The sequence below is a fragment of the Solenopsis invicta genome, chromosome 16 (assembly GCF_016802725.1).
Source record: "Solenopsis invicta isolate M01_SB chromosome 16, UNIL_Sinv_3.0, whole genome shotgun sequence".
In the NCBI taxonomy this organism is placed as follows: domain Eukaryota; kingdom Metazoa; phylum Arthropoda; class Insecta; order Hymenoptera; family Formicidae; genus Solenopsis; species Solenopsis invicta.
In genome coordinates, this window is record NC_052679.1 from 17,492,716 (window position 1) to 17,514,595 (window position 21,880).

A 21,880-nucleotide genomic window follows, 5' to 3' on the forward strand; every position below is an offset into this window, starting at 1 on the left:
AAATTGCGCACCGTCTCGTTGGCCATCCGCGATTACACGCGCTTTACTCCTAAGCCGTACGCAAATTAATAACAGTAATTATGAATGCGAAATGCATGGCTCGAAGGCACGAGACCGATTTAGAGTGAGGCCAACGTTTTTTTCTTCCTCCTGATCCGTTTTCATCAGACGAGCATTTCTTATCCCGTCCTACTTTAGCTTCCCCCCTCCTCCTCCTTCTCAACCGTAATTCTCACCTCTATTTCACGAGACATACATAAATTACCACTGAACATTCGTAGTTTGCCATTTTCTGGCCGTGTTCTCCCTCGAAGAAAGTTTTCTATGCTGACGCTAAGAGCTAAAGTGCTTGGGCACGAGTCCGGCTTCCCACTTGTTTACTTGAGACAAATTAGGAACATTCTCTGCATACCACAGAGGTTTCCAGGCTACCTTCACAAACTTTCTGCCTAATCCTACAGAAAAACTCGAGCATCGTTATCTAACTTTCATGCGAGAACTTAAGAATGTTTCGAGGTTCTATAATACCTGCTAAAAGTAATCAGAATTTAAAAACTGAAGACTTTTTTTTAGATTTATTCTTTTTTTTCTTAACCAACAAAATATTTTTGGTCGCGTGCAAAATTTGGAAATGTGTTCAATTTAAATAAACTATCTATATATAAATGTGAAAATTGTATGAATAAAATTATATTTTTTTTTAATAATATATTTTCATAATTTATTTACTCCGTTATTGAAAATTAAATTTTTTTACAACATTAGGAAAAGTGTCAATTTTTTCGTATAAGTACTTTAAGTAAGGTAACTGTACTCTATATAGGTTATCTAAATTTTGCGATTCTTTTCCAATTTTTTGCTGAGTCCAACATAAAAAATTGATAGCCAGATTCAAAGTAGGAAACATTTCTGAACATAAATTTAAAATATAGGACAGTTTGAAATATTTAATGCAATTGTGGATGCAGTAAAAATTTCTAGAAAAAGTATCATTTAAGTTGTATTGGGTACATATGTTACTCAATATGGCCTAATTATATTATTTCACAAAAAGTATTAGAAAAATAAATAACAAAATGATCTAATGTTATATTTATAAGTTTATAAATTTATTAACATATTTATTAACATATTAACATACATAAGTACACAAAGAACTTTTTTCATTAATATTACATTAAATAAATAGTGGACTTATCTTAACTTTTTTTTTACTTATCTTTTGACTTATCTTTTTCCCTCTTAAAGTCATAACTTATGAACCAGAGTTTAGTAGGTGGATTAAAATTTATGATATGTGATGAAGCAATAAAAGTCCTGAAAATCTTGAAAAAACATTACAGTCGATGTGTATGTACACAATATTGATCTAGGCCATATTGGTTCTACCTTACAGAGCTTTTTTTCTATGACTGAATAGGATGCTATGAATAGGATGTTGACAAAAATGTAATCGAAAAAACGGCGTTGTAAAGCATAAATATAGAGCTACAATAACATGAACTGCGGAGATAAATAACTACTCTATAAGGTTATAGAAAGCAGTGACTTTCCTACAAAATATTAGATCATGAAAAACACAATTAAAATTTTACTTTTGACTTGAATAATAAAATACATAAACTTTACATAAATTAATCTAATCTGCATATTATAAATAGAATATACGCGAATCAAATTAAACTATAATAAAAATAAAAATAATAAGATCTGCAAGGAAACTAAAAAAAAATTTTTTATGATAATAATTGTGTTATTAATATGTCAATAAATTGTGTATGCATTTGCAGACAGAAACCGATAGATTGTGAACACATTCATCTGCATCTGTCCATAATTACGGATGAAGAAACGCATGGTAAAGCAGACACAAACGGATAGGATATGTTTTCTGTTCGTTTCTATCCGTAATTTTTACCGGAGTACCGCATAAATAAGTTGCATTTTAGCAACCGCGGAAGCCTCGTCGATGTCGTCTTCTGGTCTATAGTCGTCGTACAGATACGCGCGCGTTTCTCTCAAGAACGAGCCGAAGGGAGATTCTGCCTCTGCGAGAGGTGAGTCGCGGGCATGTTACCATGTTTGGCGACTCGCTCCCATAAAACTTCCCCGCACACGCTCCAGCGCGTGTGCACGTGTATGGCGCACGCACACCGCATAACGCGGCTCTCTCGCCGTATTTCCAGCCTACTCGCCGTGGGTAAGATAAATCGCGTCGAAGTTAACGCAAACGAAGCGTTCGCCGAGCTGGGCGCAACCGCGACTGCCACACCCCGCGAGGAGAGCGCTAGAAGGGGGAATCTATTTATTAAAATATGGACGAGCGAAGCTTGGAACAACCAGAATATACTATGTTAAAAAATGTATGACAAACGTACTGTTCCATCGCTATTTTTTTTTGCGAAGAAAAAAATCGATTGGAAATTAACCAACCTACTTAAACGGAGTATTTCAATCTTATGACATTCTTATAATTTGGTAGCAAAAATTTAATTTATTTAAGAAGAAAACACCATCATTCATTTCTTGTTTATCAATTATCACTTTATTAAAATTGCTGCATTATGATTAATGCGCTTCAGACATGTAATACAGATTTCAATTCGAGATCGATTGTAAAATATCGGCTTAAATATATGTTATGATGTTGTGTAACGCACGTTACAATCGATTGTAACAGGCGGCACAAATCATAACCGAGAAAAAGGTGGTCGCGGCAAGATAAACAGGTTCTTAATAGCAATTCGCGAATTATCCGAAGTCCATCAGGCATCATCCTCCCAGGGGTACGTGAGAGATTGGTTCGTATACCTCTCCCCTGTATAACTTACGTCACGGCTAATACCACGCGGTCGCGATCGCGAATCAATTACACGCCGTCGTCAGGCGTGTTCAATATAACGCACGGTAAGTTTTCAGCGAAGTTTAATCAGCTACGCGGCAGCGAGGATTGATTATCTGTCGGCTTATCCGCGGGGTGGAACCGGCCGGCGAGATACCGATACCGAGGGGCCTTACGCGAGAGATTTAAGAGTGGACATCTCTCGGCGGTGGTAACTTAAATATAAAGAAACGACTGGACACAATCGTAGAGATTTATGACCCTCCGCGTAGCCGTTCTATGCCGTTCTACGCGTGTATCTAGCTGCATGTTTCGCTCGCTCCGTGGTGGCGAGCTGTAACCGCGAGAACGTTCGAAGATCGCGACGATTCCATGTCGAAGGCGAGAGAGAAGTAAGTCGAGTTGGTCCGACGTTGGGACAACTGAATGGATAAATTTATTCGCCGATGCGTCCGCGCCGTTCGATGCCGATCTATCCGTCCGCGTGAATCGAGCATGCGACCGAAGGTGGACAAGGAGAAACGGATGACAAAGGAAACGGACGATAAAATGCTACACAGCGGCATACCATCGGAGACACGGAAATCGTAAACTGTAGCTCTACCCTCAAAGAGAACGCTATGATACACGATGGATTTTTATTACGGTTTCCCGTGGGGATGACTGATCCGTACAGTCATGTGGGTTTAGTGAATCCGTCGACCAGAGCTCAATATACTGCGGACATACGTATATTTTATACATCCATATGCATGCATGTACGCACATTTCTATGACTGATATAAATGTAATACGTTTGAGGAAACTTTGAAGCGAGGCGCAATTTAACTTGACAATAACAAAAAAAAAGGAAGAACGAGATAAATGTATAAATAGAACAGAATAATAAAAACTAAGCTTATTTTTTTATTTATATTCTTTAATGTCACAAAGTTAACATATCTTTTCCTCAGCGACGCTAAAGTTAAATCGTAAAGTTTACTTTGAAAAGGTGCCAAGAACGTTTAGAACACTTCAATATTATCGGACCGTTGATATTTATATCTTCCCATATCTTTGATATATATTTTATCTTTAATGGGTATTTGAAAAACAGTATAGAACGGAAACTGTTAATAGAATTATAACTCTTCCTATTATTTTGGTAACGTCTCGTAGATTGAAAATTTTTTTATTGAAAATCTGTTATACACTCTTTTTATGTAGATTAATTATTTAATATTTGCCGTTAATTTGTGATTACTGATTTTTTTTCGAGGAGTTTTTATTTCAGCTAAGAAATATATATATTTAAGTATTTATAAGCTGAAAAAAAATTTTGTTAAAAAAGTAAAATATTTAATCTGATACAATCAACTAAACATTGGGTTCATTTATTTAGTTGCACAAAAAGGTATGTTCTTGGGTATGTTTATTTATATCAACCTTTTAAATTTTTTAATCAAGACTTAATTAAATCAATTCAATATTTAGTTGCACGTATTGGGTTAAATATTTTAGTTTTTCAACCAATTTTTTTCTTAGGGTATTTTAGATTTTATCACGGAAAAATTTTTAAGTATTTTATAGCCAAAAATGATAGATATTTTGTCATGTCTAGACGCGATTATTTCACTTAAAAGAAAAAAAAAAAGGTTTTATAAGCTTCTTAATCGAACGAAGAATCTTTTTCCAGTTAAGAAGGGTGTTAAGATGAATTATTCGGTATCGTGACATCTTGACACGTTTTTTCTGTAGAGTCGAAGAATAAATACGTTTTTAGAGTACCTGGAATAAGGGTTCGTGCAAAAAGATGCAAGCAAAAAGGCGATCTCGGGAATATGCCAACGACATCGTCCCCTCCCCTGATATTTATACTTTTGCGCTATGCCAAGAATAAATTCTGCCCTCCACGAAAGTGGTGATGAGCGCCGAACGCGTGAACTTGTTCGGAGCGTAAATCCCTCTTAGACATTACAATTCATGTCTTTAGATTTTCGATCGATACAACGCTCTTTCATTTTCACGATGATACCTTCGTCTTATCTAAAGTTAAGTCAGTCCTCGATTATGAAACATGTTTAATCAGATGGTCCGACTACCAGAAATAGAATAAAAGTAACACCTCTCTGTTTCTGTTTTTTCTTCTTTTTTATTTCTATTTTTTACAACAAGAGACACTTTGAGATCTCTTTAACTTGATTTTAAAACAGAGAAAAACACCTTTCATGTTACAAAAAAAGAAATTATGCGGTCGAAAAATGAGAATTTTTATTTATGGCGTAGAAATTATTTTGACAATACTAAAATTCGAATACATTATCCCGCCTCTTGGGAAGTTTATTAATCTCCTAAAGAAAGGTCTTATTTACTCAATCGTTCGTAGCGGTCACGTTGTGCATACACTTGGCGCACGTACTCGCAAATTCGCGCGGTTCCATCGCCTCTCGCGTCGACGCTGAAATTAATCGAGCGCGTGATTACAGCCTGACACAATCTTACACGCCTACGGGGCCCAGTCAAAATATTATGCCCACGGGGTGTAGGGTTAACAATTCGGTCCGCGAATAAAACGGCGAGAAATCAACGAACCGGCGAACGGGCGAAAGACCTTCTTCCCGCGCGCGCGATCAAGGTCGCCTGCCCTCCTTGGCCTTGTTGTCAATTATCGGTTTACCTAATTATGCGTGTGTATGCACATCGCGCTGCGTGCGTAGATCGAAGCCGACGATACAGCGAACGCGATTAATCATGCGCTCGCCGCCGCCGCGGCCTACGAGCATATTCATTATATCTATGCGTTTTCGAAAGCTATGATGGGAAGACGTCGCCGTGCTTTCGTGCCGTCTTGTCGTCTAGCTACTGATTAATGACAAATTGCTTGATGAATTGACGGCATACCGTTCCTATTTATCATCCAGCAACTTTGAAAAGTTGACGTTGAAATTTTATAATTAGGCCCATTTCGACGCTATCTCCCGATCAAATTTCTCGTGAGACACACGCTAAACGTACGTAAAAAAAAAGACATAATTAGGCACTGATATAGAATCGCGTATTGTTTCATAAATCTTTGCGTGTTTCTTTAATTTAAAATTCAGCTTTCCTTTTTTCGTTTAAAATGCTTCCTTTTAGTGGATACTTGGACAAAAATTCAAATAAAGAAGAATAAGACAGCGGAGTTGATGGACTATTTCGTTAACCTCGAGAAGTTGTCCTTTTTATTCTGCTTTTGCCATAACGCGCGTGAACTTTCATTCTTTTTCTCTGTGTGTTATTTCAGACGGTCGCGAATTTGGCGCGTTCCGGCTTGGCAGGCCTGGTTTATAGCTGTGCCCGGTTTATAGTCGGCCCTTTGTTCGGCGGTTAACGCGCTGGCTGGTGGTCATAATACGCAATGTATATACCAGCTCGACCAACGACTCATTTTACGTAGCTTTTTTTGCGCCTTCGGCGTATAGAACTCTCGCTATAATTAATCTCCTGTTTACTTCAGATGATACCCACGGATTCTGTTTTGACGTAGCGAAATACCTTCGACAGGAGCAGGATTAATGCAGCGTTTGCTTCATTGAATATCGAGATTGAATTTTTAATTCGTATTGGTAGGATAATTTTCTGATTATTTATGATAGTATTGTACGCTTGGACGTGTCCAGGCGCTTTTACCGTGGAATAGAAGATTGGTCTGTCGTCGCGCGTATCGGCACATGGAAAGTAATTCCGATAAAGCCAACAGCGTCCACGAGTCTCGGGTTTCTTTCGCGCGCGCGTGCGATCCGGGAAAAGACGGCGGATAATTTTCACCCTTATCTCGGCGTTCATTCAATTACGTAATAAGCACGGAGCTCATGGTCCTTGTAATACCATCGTCCCTTGTCGTCTTGTTTCCATCCTCTCTAGAAGCTTTAAGCTTCTCGATCGTGCCCAAGTAACGGTCACGGCGGATCGCTTATGCGTTCGTGTTCACGCGTAACTATGAAACTGCTTGTATTTTCTCTTAAGAGTCAGTTTCCCTCGGATATTAAACTTAACGACTGTGACATGCACACGTTTATACATACTCGGCGTAACGCAATTAATTTTCAGTATGAATGTTGTTGAAAAATCATTTTTCTTACAGTGAACGTTTCTTTAGCTTGATTATGTTCAATAAACTTTTTTTTTCAGAATTTGTTTAGTTTAAAAGAAAACACTGGTAATTTGTCTGGTAAAGAATCAACTTGACTTTACGTTACTTCCTTATAAGTACTAATTATTACAATATTATTTTATATTAACAAAAAATGGTTATTATATGTCCATTCCTGATAATATATTATATGAATGTTATATAAAAAGTAAATAATATTATTTTAAATTATTGGGAAGGCTGTAACTTTTAAATGTAATAATTATGAGATTTATAAATATTTTATGCATAATAATTTACATTAATTTTTGAACAAAAATAATATTCGTAGAACATTTTCATAATATTTTAGGGATGTTATAAGGGGACGTATAATATTAATACAATATTCCTATAATATATATTAAAAAATATATTCTCAAAATAATATTCTCGGAATATTATTTTAACATTATTTTAATTTGTAATAATATTGTAGCGCTTATTAGGGTTTGCTTCGTTAATTTTGATTTAAAATCTTCGACCTTTAAAAAATAGCGTTAAATTACGTAATATAGCGCTGGACCTCATTTTGATAGTGTTTACAGATTTCTTTCCAGTCACGTGTGATGAGATAGTCTCTGTCTGCCGTATCCCCGTAACGACTTCCGGTCGTCGCGAAGAAACTACTACCAGTTCATATTAATTGTCCTCCATCCGTTGTTCTTTTCGCCAGTCTCGCACCGTTTTTTCTACATTTTGTAAATGAATGACTTTCCTCTCGACACAAATTCAAAACGATCACCACTCGAAAATCCTCTCTTCTCGCTAACAATTTTTTACATCGCGAAATATCAATGTGATTTATTTTTCCCACAGTAATTTCCTGTTCGTCGATACTCCGATTCGGTAACGAGTAACGTGTACCGCCGCACGATGAAATTCCGATTCGTGCAGTTTTGACATTAATGCGCGTTCGCGTTCTGACAGAATTGGTCTCGCGGCGAGTGAAAGCGGCGGTACGTCGCACTGCGAACGGATTATCCTTTTAAACCCTGTAAAGTCGCTACAATCATTTAGAAATCTTAATTCGCCACGGCGATTTTTGTTTTGTTTTATGAATCATTTCTCGTCACGTAAATACACGCGAAATTATCTCTCTAAGTGAAAAGTTCGTAACGCGAGACGCCCGTATATCTATCCTTCCCCTTTCGTTCTCCGAGTAATTCCCGGCGCGATTTGCGTGAACTATCGGCGCGGTATTACACATCTACCTCTCCGTAATTCGCGGACGCGTGGGCGAGCGTACGCGTGTGTCTCGCGTGTAAACTCGCCCCACCGCTCGCTCATCCTTTCTCGGAATCTGCGCATGTCCCTTCCCCATTCTTTTCCATATTCCTCTCGCGTATGCGTCGCCAGTGTTTTTCGCCGATGGAGCTTGCTTCTGAAAGGCAGCAGCGCAGCCTTTCAGAAGCATCCGCCAAAGACGCGGACAGTACCGCACGCGCGGGATTTCTCTCTTCGTTGCGAAAACCGGCTTGTTTCGCGGCGTCCGCCGTCGCGGACAGTGCCACCCACCGCCTCGAGAGCTCGTCGTTGCTTTATCCTTTCCCGTCGTTCATCACTCTTTGCGAAAACACCTCTCTCGAGTATATTACGAACGATAAAGCGTTTCGTGCCGATGCAATGTGCCCACACCACCGCGCACCGACGCGGCGCGCGAGACGCGCGACACCGGACACCCACATGATCGCGCGATCGACCGCCACTTCGCTTACCGCAACTTATATTACCGCGGGCGTTAACTGAAGAAACGTAAACCCCTCCGTGAAACACCGTAATTTTTTGAATCGTTAATATTTTAATTAAAGGAGGACCGTCCCTTGAATCGATCGGAGTACTTTTCATTAAAATTAAGATTGAAGCATCCGGAATACCCAATAACGTAGCTACCCGCAAATTAATGCAGGCGGCGGAAGTTCGTAATTCCCGTCGTGATCGAACGGGCACGCGTGATATAGTATTGGTAGCATTAATGCGGCCCGACCGCCAAATTATCTGCCACGGGAGCGAGAATTACGAGCGTCTCTAACAGCAGATCCTCTCGAGGCTGAGCGGTGTAATTATTATGTCGCGGCTGTCACGAGGAGAGGAATTCGTTCGAGAGAATCAAGCTCTCTCTCTCTCTCTCTCTCTCTTCTCTCGAGAAAAAGAGAAAGAACGACCAATCGTCGATTGCAGCTTGCTTGGGAAACCGGCGCGGCGGTGCAAACGAACACTGCGTAAAAAAAAGAGAAGAAAAACGCGTCCTTTAACGCGCGCTCACGTCATTAACGCAATCGCACTTAACACTCGCGCTGTGAGATCGACTGTCGACTCTCATGAACGATTGCGAGCTTTCGTCTCTGTCGACACTCCGCTCTCAATGATACACGTCTGTATTTAATGCGTCTCGCATTGCGCGGTATGACTGCAATTGCAATTTTCTTCCCTCTCTCCCTCTCTTTCTCTTTTTTTTCTAAACGTCGAAACTTGACGCGTGGTTGAATTTTATCACATAAATTTTCCGCTTCGCTAATTAATCTGATTGTCAGATCGATTGCCTTCCGTCGGCATCGGATAATTGGCACGCCGCGTATAAATTGTAATTTCTCCGTCATTGACAGACGTCGTTCGTAAAGACTGTCGAGGCAAATTAGAGATAAATGATAATGCTGCTTACGTTAACCTCAGGGGTCTAACGGGCAGCGTATTTATACACGAGACGTAGCCGTAGCATTTTTCATCCAAGCTAATTCCCGTGGCCGGATCGAGGGATTTTTTTTATTTTTCTAATCTCCGATATCCGTCCTCCGGGAACTTGTACCCGGCTAATTTATCCTCCTGGATTTATCCTGTCGTTAGAGAGATGCGTAAACATATCAATGCACCGTACCCGAGCGTGCAGAAGCTGATATTACAGTTTGCACGCCTATCTATGTCGGATGTTAAATATTATCTTACGTTATTATGTAGAAATCGTATGCCGCGCGAATTGCTGTCGAATGCGGTGCTCACTCTCTCGATCGAGAAAAAAAGCAGAGCAGATCTCCGCGAAGGAGCGGCATTAGATCCTATCTGGAGGCTCTCGTCGATGAGGCACTTCATTTTTTGGATCAACAGACGCGTTACGAGTCCGCAGCACTTGAGTTATTGATACCCGGGTGCTCAAACCGTCAGATACATTCTGGATTGAATGCGAGATCTCGGGCAAAGCTAGGATCAACCGTGATAAATATAGACTCGATTTGGCCACATTTTATAAAGCGGGGCATAATGTTGCGTGCGAAATCGTGGAACACGTTGCATTATAAAGCACTGTGATAAAATAAACATTTTGAATAATTGCACAGAAATTTATTTCGATACTTGTTAGATGTATTAGAATATGAAAAAAATATCTTAATAATGTTAAACAAAATGAAAATATTGAAATTTTCATGCACGAAATTTTCTCTCACAGCTTTCTGTGATACTATTTTCGATCACGATTACATTAAAGTGTATTCCCACAAAACGTGATAAGATGAAATAAACCGCATGTAACGCAACGTGTTCACAGAAAGATTTTTGGCTTTAATCAAAAGCCCTTCTCACACAGATGCCTTTGACAAGAGTGGATGCGAAGCACGAGATATTAATATTCGAAGGGGCGGCGTCCCTTTAAATGCTCGGGACCACTGTAGCGCTCGTGTATTATTGCACGAGTCTTTTAAAAGGTTCATCCTACGGTGGACCACCGCGACGTTGTCCGGAATATCTTACGTAGGAAGGAAGGACGTATAAGAAAAACACGGAATTCCGTCGGCTCCCTTCGTCTTGCGAAAAAGCGACTTGATTCCCGCCTTTCGTTTTGTCAACCACAGACATCCATTAAAACATTTTACTTGCGTTTTTATTTGCGTGTTATATATCTGAAGATCACAAAGTTTCTTGGTTACACTTACACGTTCGATCTTAGTTTTTATCATACAAATTTATTTTCTAATTAATTTTACAATAGGTGAGCATTTTTCAAGAGATCTATTTCTCACAATAAAAAAATTTTATTATTTAGTCAAGTCACAACAATATTTAAGAGAAAAAAAAATTATAATATAACTACTTAACTATATAAATTTGATATAAAATTGCAACTTAATCGCCACACGTCCGTTAAAATGGCTGGAATATTTAATATCATTAAATATTTTCACTTACCCTGAGACATTGATTTAACGAACATCGAATATCGATTTGGAACTACTGATGGATTCGTTGATACGTCTACGTGTAAACAAACGTAAAGGTATTGAAAGGTTTTCTCCCTCACGCGTTGCACTCGGAATAGGTAGATACACACGTGTATATGATCGCTTTAACCACGTGGGTCCGTTTGTTCCCTCTTGTCTCATGTCCTCTTTTATGCCGCTATCTATTCATAGACGAGAAAGCAAACTGTCACGATGACGGACGTCGAAAGACAAAAGAAATGCAGAGACAGAAAGAGAGGAACGCGCTAGCGTGTGTCGTGTAGTTGCATTTTTGATGATTATGCCGTTTCTCTATTTGTTATACAACGTATCCCGGAACCTATTGAGAAAACTTACGAGATCAGAGTCTCTTGTAGATCGAAAAGCAGTTTTTGTTTTTCAATTCTGTTGCAATTTTTTAATTTATTCAAATCTGATACAAATTAGTGCATGGATAATTTTTTCGAGATCCTTTATAATATTCGTAACTTTTCTATATTAAATTGAAGAATGAATGTGTTGTTCGGTAAGAAAAAGAAATATTATCAATGTTAAAACAATGTTATCAGTGAAGATATCGATTTTATATTTTTTAAAATTGGAATCGATTCTTTCCCGTTATAAGTGTTACATACGCTTTTTCCGCATTCGAGTACACGCATTCTTATCATGGCGCCTGGCACGGTGCATGTCGCGGAGGGAAAGCGGAGAGGATAAATCGATCATTCGCGACACTATCGCGATCGTATTTGCAACGTCACAGTACCGGAGCCTCGATCCTGGCGTATAGGAGCAGCTGCTGGTTGGTACTACCGAGTCGTAGGCGAGGTCGTCGACCTTGCCGGTCTCTACCGTTCGCCGTCGTCTGGTGCCGACTGTCTCGCGTGGTCCACGACGGACGTATAGCGCAGCGCCTTGCGTCCACGTCTACCGCATTTGTACACTTGGATCACCGTGCACTGGGTGTCCATGACCAACCGCACTCTCCTCTGACCGTAGATCTCGTACGAGCAAATGAGGACGTTTGTTTGAACAAATGTGACGGCTGGTTGAATGGGAAATAATTACGGCCGAACAGTCACGATGAATTATTTCGACGCGCGCGATCAGGAATGTATTATTAGGCAATATTATCATTCAATATACGGACATGCTGCGGCTCTCTTTTCACAGTATAATATGCGAGTGTAATATAGTCGATTTAGTCAGCAGTCATATCACGCTGCGATATACCGGTTCTTGCCCGAATATCGATTTAGTGTATCCGCACCGCGTGACGCGCCAAAATATGTTACGATCTCTGTAAGAGATCGTATCGCTCTTTTATGGAGACAATCGTTAATCCTTAAGATATTGTAAGCGAAAATATCACTTTACCATTTGCATAATAATTTACATAAATGATTACGCCGTTATCTACCTGGGAGGGCCGCACGAGTGTACAAACTATAGCTGCGACATATTGGTTATCTATTCTTTATAAAGGAGAATATCTACAGTGAGGAACGACCGATGATAAAATAAAATCGTGGCTGTAAACAGTCTGATAAATTCGCCGATCGAAATCGAAGATATGACAAAATGTGCTTTTACAAAATTCTCTCGGCAAAACACAAATAATCACAAAAATATTCATGAAAAACGATAGCTTTTAGGGATTACTAAAAAAAAAAAGATATTTTAAATCAAAGATATCCATAAAACTCGGACGTTACGAGTAGAGACCGATGTGTTGCTGCATAATGAGAAGCGGCACGGGCAACGACATCCATTCTAACTCCTTTACACGCTCCATTCTCCGTCGAATGGTTTATACCGAGCGTCCATTGTGTTACCTCGTGTACACCCTGACTTTCGGATCGCGTCGAATCGCTCTGTGTGGTCCACACGCGCGCGACTCACGAGTTTAAGTTTTACGTGTTTATTTCGCGGTAAACGCGGGATGAGACGCGTCGTTATTTTATTCCGCTTATTTCGCGCCGGAATAAAATGAGCCGCGGTCTCTCTCGCAGTCTCTCTCCCTCCCTCTTTCTGGGATATACATACATATAAATAGGTCGCCGCGGATAAATAGGCGCAGTCGAGCGGGACGCGAGTCCGAGCACAAAATAGCGATAGATCTCGCCACGTCGCGGGACGCCGGGGTATAAAGACTAATGGTGCAGTCATAAATGTCCGCGTTGCTACGGTCCGCGACGAGTAAAGTAACGTCGCGCATTTCTCAGATAGGCGAATAGAAACGCGGACGGATAGATACGTGTATTCTGCTACTCGAACCCGAGATCCGACCGCGATAGAGGCCACGGATGCAAGCGAAATAATGGATGAGCTTGAGCTCGAGCTTGACGTGTCGTAAGATACGGAGAATACGGAGGATAGTCGAGAATTCATAAACATCGACACGTGAGCCCGCAAACAGACGATAGAGGAACGATTATAGCGAGACGATAGCGAAAATGAAGCCGCGATTAGATTGCCAGAAGAAAGAATACGATTGGCTCTAACCGACGTGCTTTGATGGGTTATCGCTCGGTCAAGTTCTGGGAATACGTAATAACGATGTCCATTGAATATAAATGGAATCTAAGGAAGTTCGAAATGATGTAAGGAGTTGATTAATAATACAATATTCAAGAATCGCGAATTAATGGAGATTAGAAATCGATTCTCTGTGAGCAACATATAATAATTAAAAAATTTATTCTTCAATTTAAAATGTCAATATGTAAATTTGTCTTAATTATACAGATGAAATAAAAAACTTAATTTGTGTCGGAGAGTAAGGGGTGGAGAGGTGAAATAAGAAAAATTATTAATCCATTTTTAACGAATAAATGTTATCTTTTTCTCACGGGCAGGATATTATTATTATTATTATTATTTTAGAAAATGTATGAGAGAAAATATCGAAACCGTTGCATTCTATGACAGGGTTAAATAAATCACAAATATGAATAGTCGTGTGCACTTTTACTTTGTAGTACTCGCTCGTATCGATTTGCGAACTTCACGTGATGGACAAACCCAAAGGGGAGAGAACCGCGTACTTTCCACTTGACATTACATCTGAAGCGATGAGCACACAGTCTAACAAATTACCGCGGGTACGCATGCTACATGCATTTATCAGCTTAATTAGCTAGATATTTCTTATTCGCTGTGTAGGCGCTCTTCGATAATAACGACATCTCCCCTTCAGATATTTCGTTGATCCATTCATCATTGGCGTGCATGTACATAAATCCACAGATGCACTTTCGATAATGTATAAACTTACGCGGCCGTCTCCGTCGTCCGTAACGATTGAACGTTCATTCGGTTTGCGAGAACCGCTAAATCTGTGTCTTCGACATGAGATATCGTTCAATCACTCTCTATCCTGATTTGTTATCACGAAAACAAGCATACTATCCCCATAAAAGTTTATCAATATTGCTCAATATCAATATACTCTATACTCTATTTGACTTAGCATTAGTAGCAGACTGATGATACTTAAATAAATACAGATACGGTACGTTTTCCTTCTTTTTTTCTTTTTTTTTTTTAATATATCGGGTCGGCTAAAATTCCGTCGTTGCCTCGTTAAGGCGGCTTTGCCTCTGTATATCTAATCCTCTAAGTCGTCGCGATCGAGCAAGTATAATGTAACGTCACGAAAGGTAAGACGTAAGGTCAATATGTCAGAATCACGCGGGTCAACTATGACATTTATGAATATCGATGCGTGACGTACAACACCGGGATTTCGCCATAGAATATTCTCCCGCGTCACAGGCGGATCTCACGGCGCGGCGCCAAGGCGAATAAATCATCGTGCGGGAGATGCGGCGCGTACTCGCATCTGCATTCCTCGGGAGCCTCGCGTGCATTAAGGTCGTTCCGATCGCTGCCGGGGTGTGAATACGCACGTACAGATACCCTGTCCGCTACCTCTTTTTTTTTCTTCTTCCTCATCGCCGCCAGGCCTGAAACGAATTGGGACGCGATAATCGCGGCTGACCGTTGTAAAATAAGCGCAAAAGGAGAGATCGACCGAATTAGTGTATAATCCGAGACCGTTTTTACGCGATCATCGTCGCGGAACGGGGCAAATAGAATCACGTTTGAAACTTCAAGGTTGATAATTGCTTTGTTTTCAACGAAGTCTTACGGAAATTATTTGCGATCTATTTTTCACAGATCTAGGCCACGCCATTACTGTGACAAGTGAGAAGGAAATAATTTTATGAGAAAAAAAAACTTTTTATTTCTATTTGTACTATACATTTATTAAAACAACACGAAGTACGGTTCAGTAAATTATTAATATATTTATATGTATATTTAGGATATATACATACATATTTGTTTATACTAAATATATAAAACTATAAAAGTTTTATCATTTCACAAAAAATAACAGAAATATGTTGATCTTACTTTAAAAAATTATCCTACCCAATCTACGTCTTCTGCCGATGTAGTGCGGCAAAATTTTTTTATTGCAAGGTTCTTTTTTTTCAATGTACTTTTGTGCACAAAGAAAGCCGTACATTTAATCGAATATATGTTCGTTCATCAGATAGTCACGACAGTTTTTTGTGAGCGGACTGGAGTGAGTAACAAAAGTGGACGTTAATTGACAAGACAGAAGCGTCGTTGTTGAACCGAGTGCTCCGGGTCGCATAATTAATTACCGTCCATCAAGGAGCGGACGGTAGCTCGGCCGAGATATAAATTCTCTGGGGATTCCAGTCGGTGTGTCCGGTCCGGTCGCGATTTTTGTCCGATCTCAAGGCGATCCGGTAATTATTCAACGTAATAGTACTGCGTCTCGTAAAGAAGCCGATTCTACAACTAGCGCTCCAACTCGATTAGCCTTTAAATAGTCGCGCGATAATTGGTGGGCTACGCCAGTCTTTGCTCCGTTACGTCTTGTGTTGTCGATTAACTTTAGGTAGTTTTTTTTTTTTTTTTTTAAATACATTGCTAAAAATAACGATTTTCAACTGCGATAAAAGAACTGCAGCAAAAAGAAGGAACTTTGACATATTGCTATTATCTTTCAGTTATAAATGCACGCAATAATTTTGCGTGGAAGAGAGACGAGGGGCAATAATAGTTATTTATCAACAAACATTGAGTGAAGCCATTGCGAGACAAATTGTGTCATCTACAATCGGAAACTCTCGCGCAATTCTCTCACATTGTGCACAGTTAGTGCAGTTCCCAGTTTTATTTCCTATGTATAATAGTTAACTTAGTTTTTGGAATTAACGACTTTATTAACTTATCGAACCAGTTACTTAAATCACTACACGTCGCAGCTTAATCGCCGCACGCGGCCAACGGATTTAATTGTCACGATACGATTCGCATTAACGGCTAACAGGCTAGTGAAAATGATCTCGGAGCTCCTTCCCGATCGACTAGACGAGCCGTCGGCGAGTTAATTGGTGGACATTACGTGACGCACACGTGAGCCGTGACTAGCCACGTTGCCAGGAGTCGTCGAAGCGATCGTTGGTGGAGGAATCGCGTCATCCGTCGCGGACGGATTGCTCAGAAATTGTCCGATGATCGATCTTAATCGCACCGTTGATAACCGCGCGCAATTTTATCCGTGCAATTAATTGCAGCGCGCCCGCCTCCTCGTAGAAAAACGTCCAAGGCCGTTTTGTTGGACGCGACCTAACGGCACGCAAATGTCAGAGAAATGAACGAAGGATGGAGAGTCTACTGCTCTCTCTTGCACCGATTTGTCTCTTCCTTTTCTCTCTCATATCTCTCTCTCTCTCTCTCTCTCTCTCTCTCTCTCTCTCTCTCGTCTATAACTCTGACCATTTCGCTCTTTTCCCAATATCCCGTCGTTAGTCAAGCTTTCTCGACCTCGGTAGTAGTGCGTGCTACCCGAGATACCTCGCGTCCCAATTAAAAGCTTGATTTGATTCCGGCTCCGCTCCCACATGACCTGCAAAAGAACGTGTCAGAATTAAAAAAAAAAATTGATCTTTCGCATTGCAGAAGCGGAGATCGCGCGCGGCCAAGATGGAGCGGTGGACCGTGTACGCGATGACGCTGCAGCTCCTCGCCGCCATCGCTTGTGCTACCGAGGATTTTCGCCACATCTCGTATGAAGGTAAGAAGCTACTTTCCTATAAGCATAATATTCCTAGAATTTAATATGAATGTTATTCCGAGAATGTAATATTTTTTAATATTATAGGAATATTGTATTAATATTATATGTCCGCTTTATTAATTTTTATGGTATATTATTTCAATATTTGTGGAATGTCATGAAAATATTCTATAAATAATTTTTTTTTTTTCAAAAATTAATATGAATTATCATGTACAAAATATTCATAAATTTTATAATTATTTACTTAAAAGCTCTAATATTCCCGATAATTAAGAATATTGAAGTCAATAATGTTCATATAATATTATCAGAAGTGGACATATAATCACTTTTTATTAATATTAAATAATATTGTAACGCATATAAAGTTGAATCGACAAGGATATTATTTATAGCGACGTCCGTTTCGATATCGGCGTGCTACCGCAGAGGATCTTGTTTACTATTTGTTATCTTTGAATTATACCTCTTTCTGTAATCACGTACGCAGGAGGAATTTCTTATCTCTCAGATTTAATAGGTCCAATTGGTAACCGCGTATATAAATTGGTAGCCGATCCCTACGACAGCTCATCGAGCTTTCATGATTTATGGACGATTCGCGGAAATCGCGATCGAATCTCAAGTCGCGCCCCGGTCGTACGATAACCGCGAGCATCGATAATCTCTTCCGCGATCCCGTTAATTGCTTTATCGCTCAAGTTAATTCGGAGTAACCGCAAGTTGATTATGCGTGCATCCGATAATTCGTTCGCACGTTATCGATAAAAGGCGACGTACACGTGTGCATCTCGACGACGATCGCTCTCGGCGCGGCGCGGCGCGGCGATTCGCCGTCTAGTTTCGCCCGGCTCGTGAACAGGATCGGCGAGTTTCTCGCCGCGATTATCTCGAAAAACGGGAGCACTCCCACGGATCGCGACAGAAATACACTTCATTCATCAAGGCGCGCATTATTGCGCCAGGTGCGCTATCGGTGCCATTAAAAATGCCACGCGCGCCGGTCTCGCGCCGGCGGATCCGCGAAAGCTCGATCGATCGTGCGTTACCGCACGTAGCCGTTACAAGACGGAGTTGAGACCTTCGATCGCGAGGAGATTTTGCACTGGAGCTTTGACGTCAATCCGTCTGTCAAAACACTTGAAATCTTTCAATCCATTTAATCGATCTATTCGGCCGCTTCGACGAATTCGATAAACTTCAATTACTCATTTTTCGTTCGCTTATTTGACAGCCCAAGAGTTCGACAACTGTTAATCCTTTACTGCAGCATTGCAATTTTCCGCACTGAATTATTACGCTTAATGAGCTGAGGAAAGTTATTCGTCCGAAATGAACTGGAAAGCAATGTTTCTGCCTGCTCCAAATTCTTTCGGCTTCACTCGGCGAGAGAGTTTAATTTCCGGCAGTAACTTTGTAATTACGTGTCTGACGGAGTTCGAAGGAAAAGCCCGATTCGTCAAAGTGACGTTAACGGGAAAGCGTAAAAGGGGAAGAATATTCCACGTATCTCAATAATGATGGACCGGCGACGAGAGGAGTCGCCGCATGAAATCGCGCATAATCGTGAAAAGTAGGTGAATTTCCTTTGAGAGAATGACTACCTTCTAGTCGCACGATTTCCGTCCCGGAAGACAGACATAAATCCGTGGCGAGCGAGCGGGTCGAGCCGACCTGGAACGTTTATGCAAATTTAATTTTCGCTCATAACCGCTTCTCTACGACACGTCGACGTGTCGGGTAGGCATGGCTAATCGATAAAAGAAAATATAGCCCCGCACGCGGTGTGCATGTGTCGCGCGCGCCACGGTGTCCAAGATCGGTGCCCATTAACATCTCGCAAAAATGTCGGACATTCAGGGCACTTATCGCAAGCAATGACCCACAATGTACAGTTACCACGTAGGCGAGCTCGCGGCTCGATTATCGCGCACTCGCGGCCCCGCATAGAGAAAACGCAGATCGTGTTGAAGATGTGGGACGTGTGGTCGCCTATATGGATGGAGAACAGACGCCACGCCCGTCAGACGGAAATCGCATGGAAAACCTTGTACCGACCCCGGATTTAGATCTCCCTAACGAGCCTAATGGATCGTTCCTAGCTCCCGATGGCGCGCGGTAGCCCGTCTTTTTCTCTCCGCCTCCCTTTTTTTCACCTAGTAAGCACTCCAGTGTCGGAAGGAAGGCGAGGAGGAAGACCAAGCTTGGGAAGATAGCTCGGCGCGCCGCAACCCGTCATTTCCATTTGCACGTAAAATACTTGCCGCGGGTCGCTCTCGACGATGCGATGCCCGGCTTCGATGCCCGACGGCCACGGACGCGATGCGACAGTCTCTCTCGCAATAATCGTGAGACCTGTATTAAGCCTGGATCACGATTTCGTTACGGTTTCTCGCGCGGCTCTCTCGCGCTCGTCGTCACGTTTCCAGCCGCACGCGGAATGCGGAATGTGGCTGCAATTAAAAAGCAGCGGCTTCGTGTATCACCTTCCGATTAAAACGCAATTATCATCTGGAAATTACTGGCTGTCGGAATTTAGATATGCATCGCGCGATGTAATAGAAAATGAAATTAGCATCATTTTTCTTCGAATTCTCTTTGCTCAATGAAAAACAAAGAATGTCACATTTTATATTACGAGTTTACTTCGCGTTGTGTAACTCTGATTAAAATGGCGTGTAATGTCCATGAAAATTACGTCGGCGTGAAATCAAAGGTTGCGCGTTTTGTTTTTTTCTTTATTGAAAAATAAAACTATCATCGCGCTCGGTTCGTTCACGCGAACGTACGGCATTGACGATAGCCTCGGAATGTCGTTATGATAATTTGTGATTCTGCGGCAAACCATTCCGCCTCTCGCGGAGAGACAGAACAATCGCCGACAAAACAACGGCACGTACACGCGCGCGCTGATAATACGCGCGCGTAATGTATGAGATATTTCTCTTTCCGTGAATTCGCAATTACTTTCCGCGCAATTTGCATTCTTGGGGATTTAAATCTTGCTTAATAACGGCGGCCATCGGCCGATGTCGATATTTATTTGCGAAAGCGGCATTTGTTGCGGTTGTTGGCCAACAAAATGAAGTCGGGGGAATCGTCTTTTAATACAAATTATTATTCAATTTAATTCGAGGTTTATTGATCGGTCGTGGAAAATATGTCCTTTCCCGTGCAGCAAGTGTGGGAACTGCAACAGCGTGTGTCGAAGCATTAAAGTGACACACGGTTTTTTAGAAGAAATAATGAAGCGAGGTATACATAGTGCGAGGCTTAGAAAATATTAGCTTAATCAATTTTCACATCTAATAAGCAAATATCGCTGGTACAGAGTATCATTTATTCTCCGCTATATCTCTTTGTCTCTCTGTTGTGAAATTCAATGGTACTGACTCATGCACTTTTCAAAACAAACGATCCGATTGTTAAGAGTTCCCCGCGCGAGTTTTTAAATCCTGGACTATGATAAATTCTCCCACTCGTTCCGATCGGGTGCGCGAATAATAGCCGCGATACCCCGCTACGATCTCTCTCGCCGATGAACCTTCTTTTTGTCATTGTGTGGGTATCGTTGTACGCGACTAGGCGTTGTAATTGACCACATTGTTAACGTTTACGAAAGAGACCAACGTTATTTATAACGGTATTGGGTTGCTAATGTGAGGTGAGCGTCAACGGGTCAATATTAGATCTCGGGGAATGTACCTTACGCAAGAACGGTCGCGCGAAAGAAATTTGCAGGCAGAAGTTCGCTCGTTAAAACACCTCGCACGATTGGCGTCAGGAGGCAACGACATCAGGTGTACACGATATGCCTGTACAGGACGTCGTGTTCCTGTAACGGTATTATTTGCACACTGTCCGGATAGCGTACGGCGATATAACTAAGTAAGGTGGAATATGCATTGAGTAACTGAACACGCTTCGCTTCGTAGCCGACAAAAGAATATTAAGTGCGAAAGAACGCGGTACTCGATTTATGTCCATTATTTCAATATCATTAATGTGCCACTGCGATTTTTAATGGGAATTATTTTCTTTTTCTTTACGATATAGACTGATGCATCGCATAAAAATCAACTCTATTAGAATTAACTCTTGTGGGATGGTTTTATTGGACCCACATTGAATTTTTCAACACTATTTATTTAATAGAAAGTTTATTACGTACAACAGCTTTGACCAAAATTGTAAAACACTTATATTTTTCATTTATCTATATTAATTTTTTTATCTATATTATTTCAAATTGATTATTATCATTATTCATAAATTTAAAGGATTCTTAAAACAATAGATAATTCACACTTGAATTTCCGTTTAAATCCTTTCAATTAAAAGTGTTTAAAAAATATAAGGTGCCTTGTAATTTTGGCCAAGGCTGTACTTTAAATAAGAATAATGCAAGACTTAAGTTTGATTAAAAATAGATAAATTAGGGTCCAAACATCAAAGAGATATAATATAAACGCTTTTAGGATTAATGAGTTTCATTTTATTAAGCCTTGAAAAATAAGGGACCCACGACATTAGAAGCCTCTAACTTTTTT

The 21,880-nt window shown here is 40.6% G+C and overlaps 1 protein-coding gene across 3 annotated transcripts in view; it reads left to right on the plus strand.

Annotated features, from left to right (window-relative positions):
• The window catches only part of LOC105203081 (semaphorin-5B), a 117,648-nt gene that overhangs the window by 40,489 nt on the left and 55,279 nt on the right, over nucleotides 1–21,880 (plus strand). For all 3 annotated transcript variants that reach the window (XM_039459074.1, XM_039459075.1, XM_011171836.3), the window contains one exon: nucleotides 17,210–17,324. In XM_039459074.1, the coding sequence (XP_039315008.1) occupies nucleotides 17,234–17,324 (91 nt within the window). In that variant the 5' untranslated portion in view covers nucleotides 17,210–17,233. The remainder of the gene's footprint in view (nucleotides 1–17,209; nucleotides 17,325–21,880) is intronic.